Raw genomic sequence first — 27,012 nt, forward strand, 5'->3', positions numbered from 1 at the left:
AATCTCGTTTACTGTTGTATTTTCATGCTTTCCAGGCTTACTGAAAAGCGCTTTGAACTTGAAGGAGTCATTGTGGCCCCATGATGTTACCCGTAATCGGTAATGATATAAAGACCTATTTTTCCCTCGGGTAGATTTTCATGCGTTTAATAGGATGTAATGCCCGTGTGCATAAGTATGTCTGTGTGCGTGTTCCTCGTGTTACTCGTATGTTATTTATCCGTATGTACCAGTATGTTAGCGTGATGCTGCTACTCGTAAGATTGTTATGTACCCCTATGTATCCATGTGTTACTTGAAAGCACTGGAATGTATTTGTATGTTACGCGTATGTTATTCTCAGTACTCGTGCGGTGTTTTACTGAGTTATGATTGCTTTGCGAGTGTCCAAGTCCGCCTAAGGGGCCTAGTCTGTTATCTTTACATCTTCCCTTTTCTTGTCATTTGGTATGTGCGAGATACTGATTAAAAACCGCACTTTGCAAAATGGCCTTTTTCGGTTTTCAATTTTGTCCAGTTACTGAGAAACCTTAAATCTCCTTTGCTATAGCCCTTTGCTTTAGGCCCTTTGGGTCTAACATTTTATTTTCTTCAGTCTCTTTATGCCCTAAAATGTATCACCACCGCATATGGTCACGGAATTTCTTTTATATCTGAAGTGTAGCGTTATAATTGGTTGATATTTTAAGTTCTGGAACGCTGATCAACGTGTTATTGTTCTCCAATATTTTGCTTCAAGCACTTACAATTAAGCAACTTTGGAGATCCTGAATAGCAGAAAAGCTTATAGATTATTCTGTAAAAGAAAAAAATAATCCCTCTCTTAGATACAAGGGCTGCAGGCCTTTCTCCCGTCTCAAGTATTTATGCTCTTATTTGTTACGGTCTTTCTCGCTGCTCCTCAAGACGCAATGGATCCCAGAGTTGTAAAGCTCTTAGAGGGAAAAACTGATCAAAGGAAATTTCTAGCCATAGCATTCTCTTTTGGGTGCCTTTTAACAAGGCCTACACTACACTCAAACTGTGACGGGCCAATGAAAGGTAAGACATGACATATACTACAGCTACTATTCCGTTCTTGGTTGCATTTTCAATGTTTGCATGTGCTCTTTCTTCTATGTGAATGAATTCGAACTGAATGCTAAATGTAATTCATCCTTCAATTCGTCCACAGATGAACTCAGGCTGAAGAAAAAGTCGCACAGCGAACCGAAATATTCCTTCGAAGAATTGAGCGACAAAGAAGGAAACTTTGGTAATTTATTTCGATTGGTATTTGTAGTGTTATGTTGCTCGTTTATTTCTTCTAAGATCTATCAGAAGGCGATTCAAATGAGGCTACGGCGTCTCAGACCCTTTCAATAACCCTTTCAATACAAGTCGAGAAAATTGCCATACGCGCCACAATAGTTATACTAATTTTATTAAAGTTAGTTCCATGTAGATCATAATATCTCGTTCCATGTCATGTCTTCTTTACGCTACACCTCCGTTAACAATATTTTGAATATGTTAGTGAAATCTCGATTTAACGAAGTCCCAAACGAATTTAAGCAAAGTTAATTTAACGAAGTTAGCCAGGAAAAAGTTGGACAACAAACTGAAATGTTCCTTCGCAGAGTCGAGCGACGTAGAAGAAAACTGGGGTAATTTATTTCCATTGCTATTTGTAGTTTTATGTTGCTCGTTTAACTTCTTCTAATCAGAAGGTGAAGTACTAGTAAATTCAAATGCGTATGAGGATAATTTTAGAGCATGGCTTCTCAAACATTTCCCAGACCCCTCTAAATATAAAATCGTTTTGAGACATCCTCGGAGAAATTTCTATATTCGCCAGAAGCGAGGTATGAAAAATAATTATAGCTTTTTTAAAATTACCTTCACTGAATCTTATCTACTTGAATAGCCTTCCAAATTTCTCCGGCTGGCAAGAGGTTCCGCCTGAACAGTTCTTTTCTTATCTGAACTAAATTGCATTCTGGAATTTGGACTTTCCACGTCCTTATTTTTTAATACCTAGAAATTATAACCTCGTTTCCTGTCTATCTTTACAGCTTTGGAAAAAGGCTTCAAAACGGCTGGACGCTAACTTTATTTCCAGGGCCTTCTCCTAGACGATTTTCAAAAAGCTTTCGGAGAACGATGACGCCACGACAATCATTTGATTCCCTGCCCAAGACTTCCTCGAAAACAAAACCAAAATGACGGCTGATCGATTGTTGTGTTTCCAATTTTTTCGGTTTAGTGTGAACGGAAAACAATTGATGCGTTTTCGGAGTGAAAAGGCCGTTTTCAAATTTCTCCGGCGTAGTGTGGAAGCGGCCTTATTTATATAAATACTTCCCTTTGTGATTATTTTCTCTCACTTGTTGGGGCTCGGCGCCCCTTCTTGTAAGATTCAATGCTAATTTGATTTTATCCTTCGTCCACAGATAAATTTACTGCGGGGAAAAAGTTGGACAGCAAACCGAAATACTCCTTCGCAGAATCGAGGGACGAAGAAGAAAACTGGGGTAATTTATTTCGATTGCTATTTGTAGTGTTACATTACTCATTCAACTTCTTCTAAGATCGATCAGAAGGTGAAGAAATCTCAAATACATGAGGCCACTTTTAGAGCACGGCTTCTCAAACACTTTCAAGACTCCTATCAATATACCGTAGAATTTCGAAAGTAACGGCCCCCCGCCCCCCGGAAATGACGGCTCCCCGAAAGTAACGTTAATTTTTCACCTCCCTATTGAGTCCCGAAAGTAACGGTCCCCCTGAAAGTAGCGGCCCACCCGAAAGTAGCGGCCCTATGAAGAAGTCACTAAAAGAGAAAGTCTTTGTTCTCAAGCGCGGGTCATGCGGATGGAACAGCCTGACTGCAGGACCGAACATTGACTTTCAGAGTTATCTGTGGTTTTATTTCGAACTTGACTGAATTTTTCTTGAAACTATGATTTATAAGCTGTATTTGTCTGGGAACAGAGTCAAATGATAAACTGTAGGGTGATCAGTTGTATTGTGATATAATGCGACCATTATACTTTCGCCCTTCAGTGCCAACCGTGGTTTAAGGCCTTTTTATGTTTATACAGTCTGCTTTGTTTATGTGGGTAGTTGAAAACATACATAAATGGAACGTTTAATTTCTTGTCATAGTAAATGGTTTGAACCCAGGAATATCAGTGGTTCGTATAGTGTGATCGTCTGTCCGTGTAACGTTTGTCATCAGTCATTGGTCGATCCGTCTTTGTAAGTCAAATTGGTCGGTTGTTGGTCTGTCTAGTCAACTTAAGTCGGTCTGTTAGAAGTCCGTTTGTCGGTTTCGTTTCCGTCGTGAATAAGTCGTTTGTAAGGCGCCGGTAGTTGCACGGAGCCCTGTTACCGCCATACACGCCCGCGTACAACATCATATTTGGGATGCATCCTTTTTTCATTCTGGTAAACACTTTCTTTTTTTTTGCTGGCGCAACTTTTTTTTTCTGGCGCGACTTTTTTTTTCTGGCGCGACTTTTTTTTTTCTGGCGCGACTTTTTTTTCGTTGGCGCGACTTTTTTTTTCTGGCGCGACTATTTTCTTTTCTGGCGAGACTTTTTCTTACTGGCGCGACTTTTTCTTTTTTCTGGCGCGACCTTTTTCCTGGCGCGACTTTTTTTTTCTGGCGCGACTTTTTCTTACTGGCGCGACTTTTTCTTTTTTCTGGCGCGACTTTTTTTTTCGCTGGCGCGACTTTTTTCCTGGCGCGACTTTTTTTTTCTGGGGAGACTTTTTCTTACTGGCGAGACTTTTTTTCTCGGTAAGTACCTCATGTAGCCCTTATTATAGTGTATTTAGAACTTCTTGTTACTTCTCTCATATTCCCTCTGATGAATAAACCCCACAAACTCTGTAGTTATTCCCCAGAGCCTTGTACCGAGGTCTTTTGTTTTAGACCGAATTTTAAAATATGGAAATTGGTCTATTAAATCTAGATCGTTGTCAGTCGAGTCAGCCATCTTGCTCAACCAGACGCTCAACCACACGTGTTCGTACTTTGAGCCCGCAATAAATCTAGCAGCGGTCTACAAATGAGCGCCAGAGCAAAAAGTCGGGCAGCAAAAAAAGTCGCGCCAGCGAAAAAAAAGTCGCGCTAGAAAAAAACAGTCCCGCCAGAAAAAAAGGGTCACGCCAAAGGTAACAAAGTGTTCGCCAGAATGAAAAAAGGATGCATCCCAAATATGATGCTGTACGCGCGCGTGTATGGTACTAACAGGGCTCCGTATTGTTGACATGTGTTAAGAGGCGTTTGTTCTAGGTTAGTGTACCAGCTTTCCAGAGTCTGTTGTTAAAAATAGTTTGTACTGTAGGTTAAGCACTGAGCAGAGTCCCAGTCAATGAGTCTTTCAGCCAATACTATCGTGGCTAAACTGACCAATCACGTTCAACGGACCAGACTTATAACATCATCGACTGGCAAACACTATTCACTTGACTCTGAAGATGACTTCTGCTCAGGTTGTCAAAACTTTAGTCACTAACAACAGTTCTTTTCAGAACTATCCTCACCCGGACGATCACACTATACGAACTATTAATAGACCTCTTTAGCTTGGGCGGTTTGTTTTCCCATTGTAGACCGCGTGATATTCTCTAGAGAATTGTTCTTTTATCCATCTTAAAATTATTCATTCATATACATGCGACTATGAAAGATTTGAAAGCAAGAATTCCCAAGAGGATCATCCCGCGGCCTGCAATGGGAAAACAAACCGTCCAAGCTAAAGAGGTCTATTTCTTGTGTTACGCGTCCGCTTTGTCTGAAATGACTGTCACTGTACAAACGTTTTTTAGCCTTCCGAAAGTAACGGCTACCCGAAAGTAGCGGCCCCTTTTGCCTGCTAAATCCGAAAGTAACGGGGGCCGTTACTTTTGGAATTCTACGTTAAAATCATTTTGAGACTTGAACTTTCCACGCCCACGTCCTTATTCTTTAATTCATAGAAATTATAACTTCGTTTTCTGTCAGAGAAAGGCGTCAAAAGAGAGCTTAAGCAACGACGAGGGCGACGCCGAGGACGACGCCCAGTCAAAAATGAATTTATATTTTACCAGCGAAATTCGCAATTGTCTAGATCTGTTCAGTACGCCAATGGATCTAAAAACGTGCTCAGGAAAAATATGCAGTGACAGAATAGAAATACGAAGAATTAACCGTCGTCGTTCGCTCTCCTCAGACTACGCAGAACTTGGTCATTTCACGTCGCGTTGTTGTTTTGCAGAGGACGGCAAAGAAATGTAAAAGATTTATAACGCACGTGCACAGCTATTGTTTTACTCATTTAACCTTTTCAGTGGAGGATCTAGGGGAGGGACCCGACCCCCCTTATTTTGGGTAAAAAGAAATCGCAGGAGGAAGAAAAGCCGGCAGGGCAAGCAAAAAAAACGGCCTCCCCCCACCGTTAGCTCAAGGTCTGGATCCACCACTGCTTTTGTTTGGTGGCGCTCTCGTTGCCGTCGTCTTCGTGTTCCCCTGTTTTGCACTGCACACCTCTACTGCGTATAACATTGCCACATGCAAGGTGGCGGCGGGTTTCGTCAGCGCTGGCCCTCAAATTGAGGATAAACAAGGTTGTTTTTCCAAAAAAAAAACACAAGGTTGAATCGATCTCAAGCAAAACGCATACAAAGTTTAATGAACAAACATTCCACCCGCGATCGGAGAGCGGCCATCTTTAAACTTGACCCAGTCCTCTCTCTGTCGTACAGATTTTCAAACGGGAGTTTCGAACTTTCAGGATCAATAGTTCGAAAACGAGCACGGTGACCCCACTTTTTAATGCATGAATTTAAATCACACAAAGTTGTCTACAATATATCTCGATTTGAAGAAAAGTTTAAAATTCTGCTCAAAAATTTTTTGATTTTATTGCTGTAAAGAACAAAATATAATGATGCAAGAGACCGCAAACGAAAATGCTGCCGGTGTACGTAGGATTTGTAAAAGATCTGATCAGCAAATAGAAACATAACAATGAAGCAAGGCTGATTACTACGTGGAAAGCTTAACGGGATGATATTCTGGATTTTTGCCTATTGTCCGTTGTCACGCGTTTTGCATATGACATTGGCCAATCCGCAAACATTTGGATTTGAGTTTCATCTGAGGTCATTACCATCATGTGCACTTGGTGGACGATCGGTCAGCCGGCCGGTTGCTTCACTTCTTGCTGAATGCTACACCGTGCTAACGAGACCCAACCAGGTCGAAACAGCTGTCTACGGTTGCAGTTCTTGGCTTTCAGTTTGGACTCTATCTTGTCGTTATCCCGTCAAGCTTTCCACGTAGGTAATCAGTTTTGCTTCATTGTAATGTAAAGAACAAGTCTTTAAGGTAGTGCTGGGTATACATGTTCGCACGCAGAGAATTCTTAAGCTTGTCATATAATCGTAACTCCTGTTTAACTAACATGGTTTGAAACGTACGTTCAGGGTCTATTTTGTTTAACTTCTTTAATAAATTAATCCAATAAGCTCCCTAAACCACCTTAAGCCCCCTAAAAAGGCGAGACGGTAACCTCGTCCCCAGAGCCTTCTCCTCGACGATTTTCGAAATAATGACTCGTCGGGACAAGATTTTTTTAAAAAAAAAGAAAAGACGAGAAGACCCTGAGAACAAGGTTGGGCGAGACGGCAGTCTTTGTTCACGTGCTTTAGTAAAATCCATCAGTTGGTTTTTTGTTCTTAGGACTTTATGTAAGCCCTCGTGGTCTGAGGCGGGGTAATTTCTATTGCACGGCAAAATGTGTGAGCATTAGGCCCCGTCCACACTAGAGCGGGGCAATTTGGGAACCCAGCTTTATTTCTACAATTAGGCCCACCGTCCACACTAATCCATAACCGAAACGGAGCCTTTTGAAAACCGCTCTTCAAACCGGAGGAATTTGAAAACGCCGACTTTGCGTTTTTAATATTAATTGCGAACGGAAACATTTTATTTTCTAAACGAATCTTTTGGAAAATGATGATGCCACGATAATCATGTGATTCCCCTGCTCGAGTCCTCCTCGAAAACAAATCCAAAATGATCGGTGATTGTTACTTTTTTTAAATTTCTCCGGGGTAGTGTGGATGGACAACAATTGATGCGTTTTCAGAGTGAAAAGCCGTTTTCAGATTTTCTCCGGCTTAGTGTGGACGCGGCCTTAATTATATGAATATACCCCTTGTGATTATTTTCTCTCACTTGTTGAGGCTAGGCGTCTTTTCTTGTGACACTGAATGCTAAATTGAATTCATCCTTGGTCTACAGATGAAGTGAGGCCGAAGAAAAACTTGGACAGCAAACTGAAACATTACCTCATAGAATTGAGCGACGAGGAAGGAACCTTTGGTAATTTATTTGGATTGGTAATTGTAGGACTTGTAGTGTTATGTTGGTCGTTTATTTCTTCTTAGATCTATCAGAAGGTGATTCATATCAGGCTACGTCCTCTCAAACCTTTTCAATAGCCCTTTCAATGTAAGTCGAGAAAATTTCCGTCCTTTCTTGTGAGACTGAATGCTAAATTGAATTCATCCTTCATCCACAGATAAACTTAGGACCAAGAAAAAGTTGGACAGCAAAGCGAACTATTCCTCTACAGAATCGAGCGACGAAGAAGAAAACTGGGGTAATTTATTTCGATTGGTATTTGTCGTGTTACATTACTCGTTCAACTTCTTCTAAGATCGATCAGAAGTTGAAGAAACCTCAAACACATGAGACTACTTTCAGAGCACGGCTTCTCAAGTATGGTTGCCGGATTGTTGCAATATTTAATAACATACAATTTATATTCAGTAATTCATATTTTTGTTCAGTAATCGTCATTTTACATTCAATGTGTCACATTTTTGTTCAGTAAAACTCATTTTTAATTCAGTGATTCATATCAGTTTTGTTCAGTAAAACTCATTTTATGTTCAATGATTTTTTGTTATATTCAGTAAATGATAATATATTCAACTTAACAAATTGACGTCAGTTTTTTATGCGTCTGTCCTCTTATTGATGATAAATTGCGTCATAACATTGTCAGAGTTTACGGCGGAACCACTCGCCTGCGGCTCGTGGTTCCACAGTCACTTTGACAGTGTTATGACGCGTCCGCCTCGTCTGAAACGACTGTTACTGTAAAAACGTTTTTTAGCTATCCGAAAGTAACGGCTACCTGCATATATATGTAAATAACGGCTGCCCAAATGTAGCGGTAGCTTTTGGCTGCTAAATCCGAAAGTAACGGAGGCTTTTACTTTCGGCATTTTACGGTAAAATCATTTTGAGACATTCTCGGGAAAATTCCCGTATGCGCCAGAAACGAGGTGTAAAACGTAATTAAAGAAATTTTTAAAATTAGCTTAAGGAATCGTCGCCACTTGAATATTAACCTTTCAAGTCTTTAGCCCGGTTTCTCCGGCTGGCAAGAGGTTCCGGCCGATCAGTTCTTATCTAAACTAGACTCCATCTCGGAATTTGGACTTTCCACGTCCTTATTGTTTAATACTTAGAAATTGTAACTTCGTTTTCTATCTATCTTTACAGCTTTGGAAAAAGGCTCAAAAAGGCTGGACGGTAACTTTATTTCCAGGGCCTTCTCCAAGGCGATTTTGAAAATGGCGACTCGACGGGAGTATAGTCCTTTTAGGAAAGTCTAGAAGACCCTTTTTTCTGAGGACTTAATGTACCCACTCGTGGTCATGGGCGGGGTCATTTCCGATTGTACGTCAAGATGTGTGGCATTAGGCTCCGTCCACACCGCTACGACGGAGCAATTTGGAAACGCAGCTTTATTCCAGCGGTTAAGCCTACCGTCCACACTAATCAGTCACGAAAACGGAGCTTTTTGAAAACCGCTCTTCAAACAGGAGAAATTTGGAAACGCCGGCTTTGAGTTTTATATTTTGGACGGAAACATTTTTTTTGCAAATAAGCTTTTGGAAAACGATAACACCACGATTATTATGTGCTTTCCCTGCCCGAGTCTTCCTCGAGTACAAGTCAAAAATGGCCACTGATTGCATTTTCTCTCGGTTCTTTTTAATTGGGGCTCTGCGACCCTTCTTGTAAGACTCAATGTTAAATCGAATTCATCCTTTGTCCACAGAGGAAGTTACTGCCAGGAAAAGGTTGGACAGCAAACCGAAATATTCCCTCGCGGAAACGAGCGACGAAGAAGAAAACTGGGGTAATTTGTTTCGATTGGGATTTGTAGTGTTATGTGGTTAAACTCCTTCTAAGATCTTCTAAGAAATCTCAAATACATGAGGCTACTTTTACAGCACAGCTTCTCAAACACTTTCAAGACTCCTCTCAATATAAAATCATTTTGAAACATTCTCGGGAAATTTCCATATGTACCAGAAACGAGGTATACAACACATTTAAAGAGTTTTTTTTTAAATTAGGTTCAGGAATCGTCTCCACTTGAATATTAACCTTTCAAGTCTTTAGCCAGGTTTCTTAGGCTGGCAAGAGGCTCCGCCCGAACAGTTTTTCTTCTTATCTAAACTAGACTCTATTTTGGAATCTGGACCTTCCACGTCCTTATTCTTCAATACTTAGAAATTATAACTTCGTTTTCTGTCCATCTTTACTGCTTTGGAAAAACGCGTTAAAAAGGCTGGACGGTAACTTCATTTCCAGGCCATCTCCTCGGCGATTTTCAATTTGGCGACTCGTCGGGAGAATAGTCTTTTAAGTAAAGTCTAGAAGGCCCTTTTTTCTGAGGACTTAATGTACCCACTCGTGGTAATGGGCGGGGTCCTTTCCGATTGTACGTCAAGATGTGTGGCATTAGGCTCCCTCCACACTACGACGGAGTAATTTGGAAACCTAGCTTTCTTTGTACAATTAAGCCTACCGTCCACACTAATCCGTCACGAAAACGGAGCTTTTTGAAAACCGCTCTTCAAGCCGGAGGAATTTGAAAACGTCGGCTTTGCGATTTTAAAATTGTGGACGGAAACATCTTATTTTACAAATAAGCTTTTGCAAAACGATAACACCACGATAATCATGTGATTTCCCTTCCCAAGTCTTCCTCGATTACAAGTCAAAAATGGCCACTGATTGTTGCGTTTTCAAATTTCTTCGGCGTAGTGTGGACGGAAAACATGTGATGCGTTTTCAGAGTGAAAACGCCTTTTCAAATTTCTCCGGCGTAGTGCGGACGCGGCCTTACGTACATGAATATACCCCTACTATTTTCTCTCACCTCTTTTTAATTGGGGCTCGGCGTCCCTTCTTGTAATACTCAATGTTAAATCGAATTCATCCTTCGTCCACAGAGGAAGTTAGTGCCAGGAAAAGGTTGGACAGAAAGGTGGAGACATTCTCGGGAAATTTCCATATGCGCCAGAAAGGAGGTATGAAAAATATTTATAGATTTTTGTAAATTACCTTCAGGAATCTTCTCTACTTGAATAACTTTCTAAATTTCCCCGGCTGGCAAGAGGTTCCGCTCGAACAGTTCTTTTCCTACCTGAACTAGATTCTGTCTTGGAATTTTGAACTTTCCACGCCCGCGTCCTTATTCTTTAATACATAGAAATTATAACTTCGTTTTCTGTCAGAGAAAGGCGCCAAAAGAGAGCTTAAGCAACGACAAGGGCGACGCCGAGGACGACGCCCACTCAAAAGTGAATTTATATTTTACCAGCGAAATTCGCAATTGTCTAGATCTGTTCAGTACGCCAATGGATCTAAAAACGTGCTCAGGAAAAATATGCAGTGACAGAATAGAAATACGAAGAATTAACCGTCGTCGTTCGCTCTCCTCAGACTACGCAGAACTTGGTCATTTCACGTTGTTGTTTTGCAGAGGACGGCAAAGAAATGTAAAAAGATTTATAACGCACGTGCACAGCTATTGTTTTACTCATTTAACCTTTTCAGTGGCGGATCTAGGGGAGGGACCCGGCCCCCCTTATTTTGGATAAAAAGAAATCGAAGGAGGAAGAAAAGCCGGCAGGGCAAGCAAAAAAAATGGCTTCCCCCCACCCCCTCCCCCCCCCCCCCCCCCGTTAGCTCAAAGTCTGGATCCACCACTGCTTCTGTTTGGTGGCGCTCTTGTTGCCGTCGTCTTCGTGTTCCCCTGTTTTGCACTGCACACCTCTACTGCGTATAACATTGCAACATGCAAGATGGCGGCGGGTTTCATCAGCGCTGGCCCTCAAACTAAGGATAAACAAGGTTGTTTTTCCAAGAAAAAACAAGGTTGAATCGATCTCAAGCAAAACGCATACAAAATTTAATGAACTAACATTCCACCCGCGATCGGAGAGCGGCCATCTTTAAACTTGACCCAGTCCTCTCTCTGTCGTACAGATTTTCAAACAGGATTTTCAAACGTTCAGGATCAATAGTTCGACAACGAGCACGGTGACCCCACTTTTTAATGCATGAATTTAAATCACACAAAGTTGTCTACAATATATCTCGATTTGAAGAAAAGTTTAAAATTCTGCTCAAAAATTTTTTGATTTTATTGCTGTAAAGAACAAAATATAATGATGCAAGAGACCGCAAACGAAAATGCTGCCGGTGTACGTAGGATTTGTAAAAGATCTGATCAGCAAATAGAAACATAACAATGAAGCAAGGCTGATTACTACGTGGAAAGCTTAACGGGATGATATTCTGGATTTTTGCCTATTGTCCGTTGTCACGCGTTTTGCATATGACATTGGCCAATCCGCAAACATTTGGATTTGAGTTTCATCTGAGGTCATTACCATCATGTGCACTTGGTGGACGATCGGTCAGCCGGCCGGTTGCTTCACTTCTTAATGCATGCTACACCGTGCTAACGAGACCCAACCAGGTCGAAACAGCTGTCTACGGTTGCAGTTCTTGGCTTTCAGTTTGGACTCTATCTTGTCGTTATCCCGTTAAGCTTTCCACGTAGGTAATCAGTTTTGCTTCATTGTAATGTAAAGAACAAGTCTTTAAGGTAGTGCTGGGTATACATGTTCGCACGCAGAGAATTCTTAAGCTTGTCATATAATCGTAACTCCTGTTTAACTAACATGGTTTGAAACGTACGTTCAGGGTCTATTTTGTTTAACTTCGTTAATAATTTAATCCAATAAGCTCCCTAAACCACCTTAAGCCCCCTAAAAAGGCGAGACGGTAACCTCGTCCCCAGAGCCTTCTCCTCGACGATTTTCGAAATAATGACTCGTCGGGACAAGATTTTTTAAAAAAAAAAGAAAAGACGAGAAGACCCTGAGAACAAGGTTGGGCGAGACGGCAGTCTTTGTTCACGTGCTTTAGTAAAATCCATTAGTTGATTTTTTGTTCTTAGGACTTTATGTAAGCCCTCGTGGTCTGAGGCGGGGTAATTTCTATTGCACGGCAAAATGTGTGAGCATTAGGCCCCGTCCACACTAGAGCGGAGCAATTTGGGAACCCAGCTTTATTTCTACAATTAGGCCCACCGTCCACACTAATCCATAACCGAAACGGAGCTTTTTGAAAACCGCTCTTCAAACCGGAGGAATTTGAAAACGCCGACTTTGCGTTTTTAATATTAATTGCGAACGGAAACATTTTATTTTCTAAACGAATCTTTTGGAAAATGATGATGCCACGATAATCATGTGATTTCCCTGCTCGAGTCCTCCTCGAAAACAAATCCAAAATGATCGGTGATTGTTGCTTTTTTTAAATTTCTCTGGCGTAATGTGGATGGACAACAATTGATGCGTTTTCAGAGTGAAAAGCCGTTTTCAGATTTTCTCCGGCTTAGGTGGACGCGGCCTTAATTATATGAATATACCCCTTGTGATTATTTTCTCTCACTTGTTGAGGCTAGGCGTCCTTTCTTGTGACACTGACTGCTAAATTGAATTCATCCTACATCCACAGATAAACTTAGGACCAAGAAAAAAATGGACAGCAAAGCGAACTATTCCTCCACACAATCGAGCGACGAAGAAAAAGACTGGGGTAATTTGTTTCGATTCGAAAATAGCGAATATATTTATTTACAAACATTGTTTTTGTTATTTAAATGTTCAAATCGTTAAACAAAAGAATTCTTTGTTTCACCAGCCAATAGTTCTCTGTTTGGCGTATTAATAACAATAGGTGTCGTCACTGATATCTTTGCTATAACAAATTTGCGGGAAAACAACCAAAATGTAATTGTAGCGAGGTATAGTTAATAATTGTTTTGTAACGGTGTTTATGTACTTTTGCATACGCCTTTGTTAACTTGCTTTAAAAAAAATTATCGGTGATTTTTTTTTTAGGACCTTGTGTACGCACTCGACGTCGGGGACGACGCCATTTTCATCTTACGTCAAAATGTGTAAGTATTTCTTGTACGTATATCCCTGATGATTATTTTCTATAATTTGTCGGGATTTATTTCCTTCTCCTTACCCGAGTCTTCCTTGAATACAAATCCAAAATGAACGCCGATTGTTGGGTTTTCAAATTTCTCCGGCGTACTGTAGTGTGGTCGAAAAACATTCGAGTGAAAACGCAGTTTTTAAATTTCTACGGTATATTGTGGACGTGGCTTTACGTCAAGTATGGATATACCCCTTATGATTATCGTCCTTTCTTGTGAGAGTGAATGCTAAATCTAATTCATCTTTCGCCCACAGATGAACTTCTCAGGGCCAGAAAAAAGTTGGACAGCAAACCAAAATATTCCTTCGAAGATCGAATCGAGCGACGATGAAGGAGACTGGTAATTTACTTCGATTCGTTTTTGTAGCGTTATATTGCTCGTACATGAGCTTAATTTTAGTCCACAGCGTTTCCAACCATTTCAAGACCCCTTTCAAGAAGGGCAATACTGAAGTCACCTGTAATTTCCCGAGAATTGCAGCCTTCTACAAAAACATGGCGTGCTTCGAAAATTAAAACGCCAGATTAGAAACTTCGAATTTCGTTCGTTAGCTTCATGCGAGCATTTGATTGGTAGAAATTTTAAGTCTTTACCATATTAGGAGTTACACCTTAGTTCCCAGTGGTGTCCGCGTGAATCGCTTGAAATAGCACGAAAAAGGACAAGGAACAACAAACATGGTCAACAAACAATTTGCATCAGTCTGATTTTGATAATAGATTATTCCGTAAATCTAAGCATGATAAAATGAAGTACGTCAATTAAATATTAACAGAATAATCAAGAGAATAATTAGTTCTGTTTGTAGCTTCTGTTCGAGATAATTTGGTGACTTTCTTTCGTTTCTAAAATAATTGAGTATTTCGGAGCGTAGAAAAGTAAACTAAAATGTTCAATTTGATTGGATCTCCCAGCTGTCTCTAGTTGCGCAAGTAACTCTCTCTAAGCTGCCACAATCGCAAAAAGTTGAAAATTAAGCGCTAACTGAAAAGGCTAAATTGCGAGAGAATTTATGCGCCCATCTTCACAATTCGTGTCCTTGACACCAGTTTGATTCTCGGCTGACTTTTGTCGTCAGGCTTATATTTTATCCCCGGCTGAAATTCGTCAGGTAATCGCAACAAGATTTTAGCCCCCCCTAACCGCGGGCTGAAATTTGAGCCCGGGCTGAAACTCGCCATGTAATTGATCACCCCCTAACTAGATTATGTTTAGGATTCGATGCGCGTTTGCAATTTTGTTCGGTTACAGTATGCCTCACAATCATGGCATAAGAGGCCTTTTTGCGACAGTTGGTCTGGTGACCGATACTAAATTCCTAAACTTTTTGCCGCAGCTAAATGAATTTCAAGGACTGGAAAGAACATGTTTTAAATAGCCAGAACCAAGAGAAAATGAGGGGATTCTCTTACCAGAACGCTTAGGACCAATTCCATGTAAGGTTGAGATTTAAATTTGAATATATTGCAAAAATAAGAACGATTTGTATGGAAGCGGGGAAGCTTTGCGCTCTTGAAACTTTTACTTGTCTTAAAGCAGTTTGAAAACTACAAATCCTTCTAATTTCTAACGTCCCTCTTCAAGGATATAAAGGTTGAGAGGACAATCTCGTTCACTGTTGTATTTTGATGCCTTCCAGGCTTATTGAAAAGCCCTTTGAACTTGAAGGAGTTATTGTGGCCCCATGATGTTACCCGTAATCGGTAATGTTATAAAAACCCAATTTTTCCCGGGTAGATCTTCATGCATATGATACGATGTAATGCCCGTGTGCAACCCGTGTGCACGAGTATGTCTTGTGGCGTGTGCGTGTTAATTACTGGTATGTTACAATGTAATTACCCGTATGTACCAGTATGTTAGCGCAATGCTGTTACTCGTCCCTGACTCGTAAGATTTGTATGTATCCGTGTGTTACTTGAAAGCTCTTGAATGTATTTGTATGTTACCCATATGTTATTCGCAGTACTCATGCGGTGTTTTACTGAGTTATGATTGCTTTGCGAGTGTCCAACTCCGCCTAAGGGCCTAGTCTGTTATCTTTACATCTTCCCTTTTCTTGCCATTTGGTATGTGCGAGATACTGATTAGAAACCGTGCCTTGCAAAATGGCCTTGTTCGGTTTTTAATTTTGTCGAGTGAGCAACCTTAAATCTCCTTTGCTAAAGCCCTTTACTTTAGGCTCTTTGGGTCTAAGATTTTATTTCTCTTAGTCTCTTTATGCTCTAAAATGTATCACAACCGCCTGTGGTCACGGAATTTCTTTTATATCTGAAGTGTCGCGTTATAATTGGTTGATATTTTAAGCTCTGGAACGCTGATCAACGAGTTATTGTTCTCCAATATTTTGCTTCAAGCACTTACAATGAAGCAGCTTTGGAGATCCTGAACAGTAGCAGGAAATGCTTATAGATTATTCTTGAAAAGAAAGAAAGAATCTCTCCCTTAGATACGAGGGTTGCTGGCCTTTCTCCCGTTTCAAGTATTTATGCTCTTAAGTGTTGCGGTCTTATTACGTTGCCAGTCTCGCAGCTCCTCAAGACGCAATGGATCCCAGAGTCGCAAAGCTCTTAGAGGGAAAAACTGATGAAGAGAAACTTCAAGTTATAGCATTGTCTTTTGGGTGCCTTTTAACAAGGCCAACAGCGGTTAACTCAAGCTGTGACCCGCCATTGAAAGGTAAGATTAGGCATACACTACAGCTATGATTCTGTTGTTGGTTGCATTAGCAATGTTTTCTTACGTGAATAAATTCGAACTGAATGCTAAATGAAATTCATCCTTGGTCTACAGATGAAGTCAGGTCGAAGAAAAACTTGAACAGCAAACCGAAATATTCCTTCAAAGAACTGAGCGACGAAGAAGAAAACTTTGGTAATTTATTTGGATTGGTATTTGTAGGACTTATAGTGTTACGTTGCTCGTTTATTTCTTCTAAGATCTCTCAGAGGGTGATCCGTCGTCTCAAAACCTTTCAATAACCCTTTCAATGTAAGTCGAGAAAATTTCCATATATTGTATTAATTTTATTAAAAAATTAGTTCCATCCAGATCATAATCTCTTGTTCCATGTCATACCTTCTTCACGCAACAACTCCGTTAACAATATTTTAAACATGTCAGTGGAACCTCGGTTTAACGAAGTCCCTAACGAAGTTAATCAAAGTTAATTTAACGAAGTTAGCCAGGAAAAAGTTGGACAGCAAACCGAAATATTCCTTCGCAGAATCGAGCGAGGAGGAAGAAAACTGGGGTAATTTATTTCGATTGCTATTAGTAGTGTTATGTTGCTCGTTTAACTCAGTTCTTCTAAGATCGATCAGAAGGTGAAGTAAACTGAAATACGTATGACGATAATTTTAGAGCACGGCTCTCTCAATACAAAATCATTTTAAGACATCCTCACGGGAAAATTTCTATATGCGCCAGAAACGAGGTATGAAAAATAATTATAGCTTTTTTAAAATTACCTTCACTGAACCTTCTCTACTTGATTAACCTTCCAATTTTCTCGGTCCCACCTGAACAGTTCCTTTCTTATCTGAACTAGATTCTTTTAAGGCATTTTGACTTTCCACGTCCTTATTGTTTAATACCTATAAACTATAACTTCGTTTTCTGTCCATCTTTACAGCTTTGGAAAAAGGCTTCAAAAAGGCTGGACGCTAACTTTATTTCCAGGGCCTTCTCCCAGGCGATTTTCAAAATGCTTTTGGAAAACGATGACGCCACGACAATCATTTGATTCCCTGCCCAAGACTTCCTCGAAAACAAAACCAAAATGACGGCTGATCGATTGTTGTGTTTCAAATTTTTTCGGCGTAGTGTGAACGGAAAACAATTGATGCGTTTCGGGAGTGAAAAGCCCGTTTTCAAATTTCTCCGGCGTAGTGTGGAAGCGGCCTTACTTATATGAATATACCCCTTGTGATTATTTTCTCTCACTTGTTGGGGCTCGGCGTCCCTTCTTGTAAGATTCAATGCTAATTTGATTTTATCCTTCGTCCACAGATAAATTTACTGCGGGGAAAAAGTTGGACAGCAAACCGAAATACTCCTTCGCAGAATCGAGGGACGAAGAAGAAAACTGGGGTAATTTATTTCGATTGCTATTTGTAGTGTTACATTACTCGTTCAACTTCTTCTAAGATCGATCAGAAGGTGAAGAAATCTCAAATACATGAGGCCACTTTTAGAGCACGGCTTCTCAAACACTTTCAAGACTCCTATCAATATACCGTAGAATTTCGAAAGTAACGGCCCCCCCGCCTCCCGGAAATGACGGCTCCCCGAAAGTGACGTTAATTTTTCACCTCCCTATTGAGTCCCGAAAGTAACGGTCCCCCTGAAAGTAGCGGCCCACCCGAAAGTAGCGGCCCTATGAAGAAGTCACTAAAAGAGAAAGTCTTTGTTCTCAAGCGCGGGTCATGCGGATGGAACAGCCTGACTGCAGGACCGAACATTGACTTTCAGAGTTATCTGTGGTTTTATTTCGAACTTGACTGAATTTTTCTTGAAACTATGATTTATAAGCTGTATTTGTCTGGGAACAGAGTCAAATGATAAACTGTAGGGTGATCAGTTGTATTGTGATATAATGCGACCATTATACTTTCGCCCTTCAGTGCCAACCGTGGTTTAAGGCCTTTTTATGTTTATACAGTCTGCTTTGTTTATGTGGGTAGTTGAAAACATACATAAATGGAACGTTTAATTTCTTGTCATAGTAAATGGTTTGAACCCAGGAATATCAGTGGTTCGTATAGTGTGATCGTCTGTCCGTGTAACGTTTGTCATCAGTCATTGGTCGATCCGTCTTTGTAAGTCAAGTTGGCCGGTTGTTGGTCTGTCTAGTCAACTTAAGTCGGTCTGTTAGAAGTCCGTTTGTCGGTTTCGTTTCCGTCGTGAATAAGTCGTTTGTAAGGCGCCGGTAGTTGCACGGAGCCCTGTTACCGCCATACACGCCCGCGTACAACATCATATTTGGGATGCATCCTTTTTTCATTCTGGTAAACACTTTCTTTTTTTTTGCTGGCGCGACTTTTTTTTTCTGGCGCGACCTTTTTTTTCTGGCGCGACTTTTTTTTTTCTGGCGCGACTTTTTTTTCGTTGGCGCGACTTTTTTTTTCTGGCGCGACTATTTTCTTTTCTGGCGAGACTTTTTCTTACTGGCGCGACTTTTTCTTTTTTCTGGCGCGACCTTTTTCCTGGCGCGACTTTTTTTTTCTGGCGCGACTTTTTCTTACTGGCGCGACTTTTTCTTTTTTCTGGCGCGACTTTTTTTTTCGCTGGCGCGACTTTTTTCCTGGCGCGACTTTTTTTTTCTGGGGAGACTTTTTCTTACTGGCGAGACTTTTTTTCTCGGTAAGTACCTCATGTAGCCCTTATTATAGTGTATTTAGGACTTCTTGTTACTTCTCTCATATTCCCTCTGATGAATAAACCCCACAAACTCTGTAGTTATTCCCCAGAGCCTTGTACCGAGGTCTTTTGTTTTAGACTGAATTTTAAAATATGGAAATTGGTCTATTAAATCTAGATCGTTGTCAGTCGAGTCAGCCATCTTGCTCAACCAGACGCTCAACCACACGTGTTCGTACTTTGAGCCCGCAATAAATCTAGCAGCGGTCTACAATGAGCGCCAGAGCAAAAAGTCGGGCCAGCAAAAAAGGTCGCGCCAACGAAAAAAAGTCGCGCTAGAAAAAAAAAGTCGCGCCAGAAAAAAAGGGTCACGCCAAAGGTAACAAAGTGTTCGCCAGAATGAAAAAGGGATGCATCCCAAATATGATGCTGTACGCGCGCGTGTATGGCACTAACAGGGCTCCGTATTGTTGACATGTGTTAAGAGGCGTTTGTTCTAGGTTAGTGTACCAGCTTTCCAGAGTCTGTTGTTAAAAATAGTTTGTACTGTAGGTTAAGCACTGAGCAGAGTCCCAGTCAATGAGTCTTTCAGCCAATACTATCGTGGCTAAACTGACCAATCACGTTCAACGGACCAGACTTATAACATCATCGACTGGCAAACACTATTCACTTGACTCTGAAGATGACTTCTGCTCAGGTTGTCAAAACTTTAGTCACTAACAACAGTTCTTTTCAGAACTATCCTCACCCGGACGATCACACTATACGAACTATTAATAGACCTCTTTAGCTTGGGCGGTTTGTTTTCCCATTGTAGACCGCGTGATATTCTCTAGAGAATTGTTCTTTTATCCATCTTAAAATTATTCATTCATATACATGCGACTATGAAAGATTTGAAAGCAAGAATTCCCAAGAGGATCATCCCGCGGCCTGCAATGGGAAAACAAACCGTCCAAGCTAAAGAGGTCTATTTCTTGTGTTACGCGTCCGCTTTGTCTGAAATGACTGTCACTGTACAAACGTTTTTTAGCCATCCGACAGTAACGGCTACCCGAAAGTAGCGGCCCCTTTTGCCTGCTAAATCCGAAAGTAACGGGGGCCGTTACTTTTGGAATTCTACGTTAAAATCATTTTGAGACATTCTCGAGGAAATTTCCATATGCGCCGGAAACGAGGTGTAAAACATAATTAAAGAAATTTTTGAAATTAGCTTCACGAATCATCGCCACTTGAATATTAACCTTTCAAGTCTTTAGCCAGGTTTCTCCCGCTGGCAAGAGGCTTCGCTCGAACAGTTTTTCCTCTTATCTAAACTAGACTCTCTCTTGGAATTTGAACTTTCCACGTCCTTATTCTTTAATACTTAGAAACTATATGTTCGTTTTCTGTCCATCTTTACAGCTTTGGAAAAAGGCGTCGAAAAGGCTGGACAGTAACTTTACTTCCAGGGCCTCCTCCAAGGCGATTTTCAATATGGCGACTCGTCGGGAGAATAGTCTTTTAAGAAAAGTTCAGGAGACCCTTTTTTTTTCTGAGGACTTTATGCACCCACTCGTGGTCATGGGCGGGGGTCCTTTCCGATTGTACGTCAAGATGTGTGGCATTAGGCTCCGTCCACACCGCTACGACGGAGCAATTTAAAAACGCAGCTTCATCTCTATGATTAGACCTTCTGTCAGCCTTCTGTCCACACTAATCCGTCACGAAAACGGAGATTTTTGGAAAGCGGAGAACTTTGAAAACGCCGGCTTTGAGTTTTTAATAATGTAGATGGAACCAATTTTTTTTTTTTGTTTTTTGAAGACGAAGTTTTTGTGAAACAATGACGCTACGATAATCATGTGATTTCTTTGCCCGAATCGTCCTCGAGTACAAGTTAAAAATGGCCACTGATTGCATTTTCTCTCGGTTCTTTTTAATTGGGGCTCTGCGACCCTTCTTGTAAGACTCAATGTTAAATCGAATTCATCCTTTGTCCACAGTGGAAGTTACTGCCAGGAAAAGGTTGGACAGCAAACCGAAATATTCCTACGCAGAATCGAGCGACGAAGAAGAAAACTGGGGTAATTTGTTTCGACTGGGATTTGTAGTGTTATGTGGTTAAACTTCTTCTAAGATCTTCTAAGAAATCTCAAATACACGAGGCTACTTTTACAGCACAGCTTCTCAAACACTTTCAAGACCCCTCTCAATATAAAATCATTTTGAAACATTCTCGGGAAATTTCCATATGTACCAGAAACGAGGTATAAAACACATTTAAAGATTTTTTTAAAAATTAGGTTCAGGAATCGTCTCCACTTGAATATTAACATTTCAAGTCTTTAGCCAGGTTTCTTCGGCTGGCAAGAGGTTCCGCCCGAACAGTTTTTCCTCTTATCTAAACTAGACTCTATTTTGGAATCTGGACCTTCCACGTCCTTATTCTTCAATACTTAGAAATTATAACTTCGTTTTCTGTCCATCTTTACTGCTTTGGAAAAACGCGTTAAAAAGGCTGGACGGTAACTTCATTTCCAGGCCATCTCCTCGGCGATTTTCAATTTGGCGACTCGTCGGGAGAATAGTCTTTTAAGTAAAGTCTAGAAGGCCCTTTTTTTGAGGACTTAATGTACCCACTCGTGGTAATGGGCGGGGTCCTTTCCGATTGTACGTCAAGATGTGTGGCATTAGGCTCCCTCCACACTACGACGGAGCAATTTGGAAACCTAGCTTTCTTTATACAATTAGGCCTACCGTCCACACTAATCCGTCGCGAAAACGGAGCTTTTTGAAAACCGCTCTTCAAGCCGGAGGAATTTGAAAACGCCGGCTTTGCGATTTTAAAATTGTGGACGGAAACATCTTATTTTACAAATAAGCTTTTGCAAAACGATAACACCACGATAATCATGTGATTTCCCTTCCCAAGTCTTCCTCGATTACAAGTCAAAAATGGCCACTGATTGTTGCGTTTTCAAATTTCTCCGGCGTAGTGTGGACGGAAAACATTTGATGCGTTTTCAGAGTGAAAACGCCTTTTCAAATTTCTCCGGCGTAGTGCGGACGCGACCTTACGTACATGAATATACCCCTACTATTTTCTCTCACCTCTTTTTAATTGGGGCTCGGCGTCCCTTCTTGTAATACTCAATGTTAAATCGAATTCATCCTTCGTCCACAGAGGAAGTTAGTGCCAGGAAAAGGTTGGACAGCAAGGTGGAGACATTCTCGGGAAGTTTCCATATGCGCCAGAAACGAGGTAGGAAAAATATTTATAGATTTTTGTAAATTACCTTCAGGAATCTTCTCTACTTGAATAACTTTCCAAATTTCCCCGGCTGGCAAGAGGTTCCGCCCGAACAGTTCTTTTCCTACCTGAACTAGATTCTGTCTTGGAATTTTGAACTTTCCACGCCCACGTCCTTATTCTTTAATACATAGAAATTATAACTTCGTTTTCTGTCAGAGAAAGGCGTCAAAAGAGAGCTTAAGCAACGACAAGGGCGACGCCGAGGACGACGCCCAGTCAAAAGTGAATTTATATTTTACCAGCGAAATTCGCAATTGTCTAGATCTGTTCAGTACGCCAATGGATCTAAAAACGTGCTCAGGAAAAATATGCAGTGACAGAATAGAAATACGAAGAATTAACCGTCGTCGTTCGCTCTCCTCAGACTACGCAGAACTTGGTCATTTCACGTTGTTGTTTTGCAGAGGACGGCAAAGAAATGTACAAAGATTTATAACGCACGTGCGCAGCTATTGTTTTACTCATTTAACCTTTTCAGTGGCGGATCTAGGGGAGGGACCCGGCCCCCCTTATTTTGGGTAAAAAGAAATCGAAAGGAAGATAAGCCGTCAGGGTAAGCAAAAAAAAAAACGGCCTCCCGACAACCCTCCCCCCCCCTCCCCCCCCTCCCCCCCCCCCCCGTTAGCTCAAGGTCTGGATCCGCCACTGCTTTTGTTTGGTGGCGTTCTCGTTGTCGTCGTCTTCGTGTTCCCCTGTTTTGCACTGCGCACCTCTACTGCGTATAACATTGCAACATGCAAGATGGCGGCGGGTTTCATCAGCGCTGGCCCTCAAACTAAGGATAAACAAGGTTGTTTTCCAAGAAAAAACAAGGTTGAATCGATCTCAAGCAAAACGCATACAAAGTTTAATGAACGAACATTCCACCCGCGATCGGAGAGCGGCCATCTTTAAACTTGACCTAATGCTCTCTCTGTCGTACAGATTTTCAAACGGGAGTTTCGAACTTTCAGGATCAATAGTTCGACAACGAGCACGGTGACCCCACTTTTTAACGTACGAATTTAAATCACACAAAGTTTTCTACAATATATCTCGATTTGTAGAAAAGTTTAAAATTCTGCTCAAAAATTTTTTGATTTTAATGCTGTAAAGAACAAAATACAATGATGCAAGAGACCGCAAAAGAAAATGCTGTCGGTGTACGCAGGTTCTGTAAAAGATCTGACCAGCAAATAGAAACATAACAATGAAGCAAGGCTGATTACTACGTGGAAAGCTCAACGGGATGATATTCTGGATTTTTGCCTATTGTCCGTTGTCACGCGTTTTGCATATGACATTGGCCAATCCGCAAACACTTGGATTTGAGTTTCATCTGAGGTCATCACCATTATGTGCACTTGGTGGACGATCGGTCAGCCAGCCGGTTGCTTCACTTCTTGCTGCATGCTACACCGTGCTAACGAGACCCAACCAGGTCGAAACAGCTGTCTACGTTTGAAGTCTTGGCTTTCATGGACTCTATCGTGTCGTTATCCCGTTACGCTTTCCACGTGGGTAATCAGCTTTGCTTTATTGTTATGTAAAGAGCACGTCTTTAAGGTAGTGCTGGGTATACATGTGCGTACGCAGAGAATTCTTAATCTTGTCATATAATCGTAACTCCCGTTTAACTAACATGGTATAAAACGTACGTTCAGGGTCTATTTTGTTTAATTTCTTTAATAAATTAATCGAATAAGTCCTTTTTTTAGAATTTATAGTGCCTCTTTCTGCTAACCTCGTCGGTCGCAAAGTTGATATAAAGGCCATCCATGATGTACAAATTAAAAACAAGAACAGTGACTCCTATTTTTTATTACATTTTCTAATATACATAACATGATTACCAACTGGATGAAGTTTGAGAAATTTTTTAATACTCCCTCTTTTTAAGTAGAATCACCTTAAGCCCCCTAAAAAGGCGAGACGGTAACCTCGTCCCCAGAGCGTTCTCCTCGACGATTTTCAAAATGATGACTCGTCGGGACAAGATTTAAAAAAAAAAAAAAAAAAAAGACGAGAAGACCCTGAGAACAAGGTTGGGCGAGACGGCAGTCTTTGTTCACGTGCTTTAGTGAAACTCATTGGTTGGTTTTTTTGTTCTTAGGATTTTATGTAAGCCCTCGTGGTCTGAGGCGGGGTAATTTCTATTGCACAGCAAAATGTGTGAGCATTAGGCCCCGTCCACACTAGAGCGGAGCAATTCGGGAACCCAGCTTTATTTCTACAATTAGGCCCACCGTCCACACTAATCCATCACCGAAACGGAGCTTTTTGAAAACCGCTCTTCAAACCGGAGGAATTTGAAAACGTCGGCTTTGCGTTTTTAATATTGCGAACGGAAACATTTTATTTTCTAAACGAATCTTTTGGAAAATGATGATGCCACGATAATCATGTGATTTCCCTGCTCGAGTCCTCCGCGAATACAAATCCAAAATGATCGGTGATTGTTACTTTTTTTATATTTCTCCGGGGTAGTGTGGACGGACAACAATTGATGCGTTTTCAGAGTGAAAAGCCGTTTTCAGATTTCTCCGGCTTAGTGTGGACGCGGCCTTATTTATATGAAGACTATCCCTTGTGATTATTTTCTCTCACTTGTTGAGGCTAGGCGTCTTTTCTTGTGACACTGAATGCTAAATTGAATCCATCCTACATCCACAGATAAACTTAGTACCAAGAAAAAAATGGACAGCAAAGCGAACTATTCCTCTACAGAATCGAGCGACGAAGAAAAAGACTGGGGTAATTTGTTTCGATTCGAAAATAGCGAATATATTTATTTACAAACATTGTTTTTGTTACTTAAATGTTCAAATCGTTAAACAAAATAATTCTTTGTTTCACCAGCCAATAGTTCTCTGTTTGGCGTATTAATAACAATAGGTGTCGTCACTGATATCTTTGCTATAACAAATTTGCGGGAAAACAACCAAAATGTAATTGTAGCGAGGTATAGTTAATAATTGTTTTGTAACGGTGTTTATGTACTTTTGCATACGCCTTTGTTAACTTGCTTTAAAAAAAATTATCGGTGATTTTTTTTTAGGACCTTGTGTACGCACTCGACGTCGGGGACGACGCCATTTTCATCTTACGTCAAAATGTGTAAGTATTTCTTGTACGTATATCCCTGATGATTATTTTCTGTAATTTGTCGGGATTTATTTCCTTCTCCTTACCTGAGTCTTCCTTGAATACAAATCCAAAATGAACACTGATTGTTGGGTTTTCAAATTTCTCCGACGTACTGTAGTGTGGTCGAAAAACATTCGAGTGAAAACGCAGTTTTTAAATTTCTACGGTATATTGTGGACGTGGCTTTACCTTAAGTATGAATATACCCCTTATGATTATCGTCCTTTCTTGTGAGAGTGAATGCTAAATCTAATTCATCTTTCGCCCACAGATGAACTTCTCAGGGCCAGAAAAAAGTTGGACAGCAAACCAAAATATTCCTTCGAAGATCGAATCGAGCGACGATGAAGGAGAATTTTAATTTGGTAATTTATTTCGATTCGTTTTTGTAGCGTTATGTTGCTCGTACATGAGCTTAATTTTAGTCCACAGCGTTTTCAACCCTTTCAAGACCCCTCTCGGGAATATCCCTTCTCCCGTTTACCGCTTTTACACGTACGGTAGAACCTCGATTTAAAGAAGTACCAAGGGATTGGGGAATTTGTTTCGGTATATTGCGGGTTCCTTATATCGAAAACCTAGTTATTACGAACTTGCGGAAAAACAACGAAAATGTCGTGTAACGGAGCTTATACATTCCAGGGGGTACTTCCAGAAAAATTGGGTGGGTGTGAAGTTAACCCGCTTCCCAAAACCTTTCAAATTTGCTATTATCCCTACACTATTTATGACCTGACCAATAATTCGATACCCAGTGGCGGATCTAGGGGAGGGACCCGGGGGGCCGCCCCCTCCCCTTCTCCTTATTTTGAGTAAAATAAGAAGAAATGACAGAAGGAAGAAAAGCTGGCAGGGCGAGTAAAACAAAAACGGGCCCCCCTCTTAGCTCAAGGTCTGGATCCGCAACTGATACCCTATTAAAGGCCTGACCCTTCAATCAATAACTTGTTTCAGATGTGCTTTATACTCAGTTCTCTAGTTCAGACCGACTTAAGTGAAGGGCTTTTGTTGATGGTCTTATCGATGATGATGAAAAAGTACTTCTTCTAAAAAGCATACTCAATTCAAGACTAGACTGCAAAACCATATCCTGTTTGAGGCCATAAAGGGCTGCAAAACATTTCCACGAACATCTTCCATTGAATGGTTTTCGATTTGATTTTTTATTGCGTTACTGTGAAAGCTATCTATTCATCTGTTTGTTTCTTTCAGAATAATGAATCATCGAAAAATGTTGCGTGGAAGCTCAAGCAATGAAATCACCGATAATATGGCCTGGAGAATGTTGGCTTTTATGTTGCTTAAAAAATTCACGTATAGTTAGAAAACCATCATGTAAAATGAAAAACAAATAAACGAAAAATATGTGACGTGTTCCACTAAAAAAAAAAAAAAATAGATGACTATTGTGCCCACTGTCTCAACGATCAGCTGAGGTGGATGAGCTGGAGGCTTTTTTCTTCACTCGATTCCTCTGCTTTTTTGTCAAGCTCAAGGAAATCCACACAAAGATAACATCTATATTTTAAGAGTATTTTGAACACCGGTTAGATGATTTCAAAAGGCATATATATGTACTGCTGCTCTTTGAATATTGCAGTTCTATCTTGTTTGTCATTATGCACCGACCAATGTAAATCCGTTGGGGCATGGCGGGAGTTGGGCCAAGGAATGGGGATTTGACGCTTTCCACATGAAATTAGGTCTGAGTATTCTTAAGTCATATGCAAAAATAAGAACAAAACTTTAAATAGAAAAGAGATTTCATGCGTTAAAAGACAAGTCTTATTCTGGGGCTAACCAACTTATAGCTGGGGGCTAACCAGCTAGGGACTAATCGACTTGGAGTCTATATGACTG

General features: G+C 40.8%; 1 protein-coding gene across 8 annotated transcripts; it reads left to right on the forward strand.

Moving 5' to 3' along the window:
* LOC110045225 (uncharacterized) lies at positions 1 to 26,515 on the forward strand. 8 transcript variants are annotated; one of them, XM_089298204.1, is made up of 20 exons: positions 1 to 99; positions 907 to 1,041; positions 1,175 to 1,255; positions 2,433 to 2,513; positions 7,277 to 7,357; positions 7,557 to 7,637; positions 9,111 to 9,191; positions 10,294 to 10,371; positions 12,875 to 12,955; positions 13,261 to 13,319; positions 13,621 to 13,706; positions 15,892 to 16,046; positions 16,161 to 16,241; positions 17,379 to 17,459; positions 20,717 to 20,797; positions 21,898 to 21,975; positions 24,679 to 24,759; positions 25,064 to 25,122; positions 25,424 to 25,517; positions 26,365 to 26,515. In XM_089298204.1, the coding sequence occupies exons 1-19, from the start codon at positions 81 to 83 to the stop codon at positions 25,511 to 25,513; spliced, it is 1,569 nt and encodes a 522-aa protein (XP_089154330.1). In that variant the 5' UTR covers positions 1 to 80; the 3' UTR covers positions 25,514 to 25,517; positions 26,365 to 26,515. The 8 variants fall into 8 exon arrangements, with proteins under 8 accessions (XP_089154330.1, XP_089154329.1, XP_089154331.1 ...); XM_089298203.1 differs by lacking the exon at positions 1 to 99 and having other exon boundaries at positions 700 to 1,041; XM_089298205.1 differs by lacking the exons at positions 1 to 99; positions 9,111 to 9,191 and having other exon boundaries at positions 700 to 1,041.
* The last annotated feature ends 497 nt before the right edge of the window (positions 26,516 to 27,012 follow it).

The sequence above is a fragment of the Orbicella faveolata genome, unplaced genomic scaffold (genome assembly GCF_042242905.1).
Source record: "Orbicella faveolata isolate gen_17 unplaced genomic scaffold, um_ofav_v1 contig_3, whole genome shotgun sequence".
Classification (NCBI taxonomy): Eukaryota; Metazoa; Cnidaria; class Anthozoa; order Scleractinia; family Merulinidae; genus Orbicella; species Orbicella faveolata.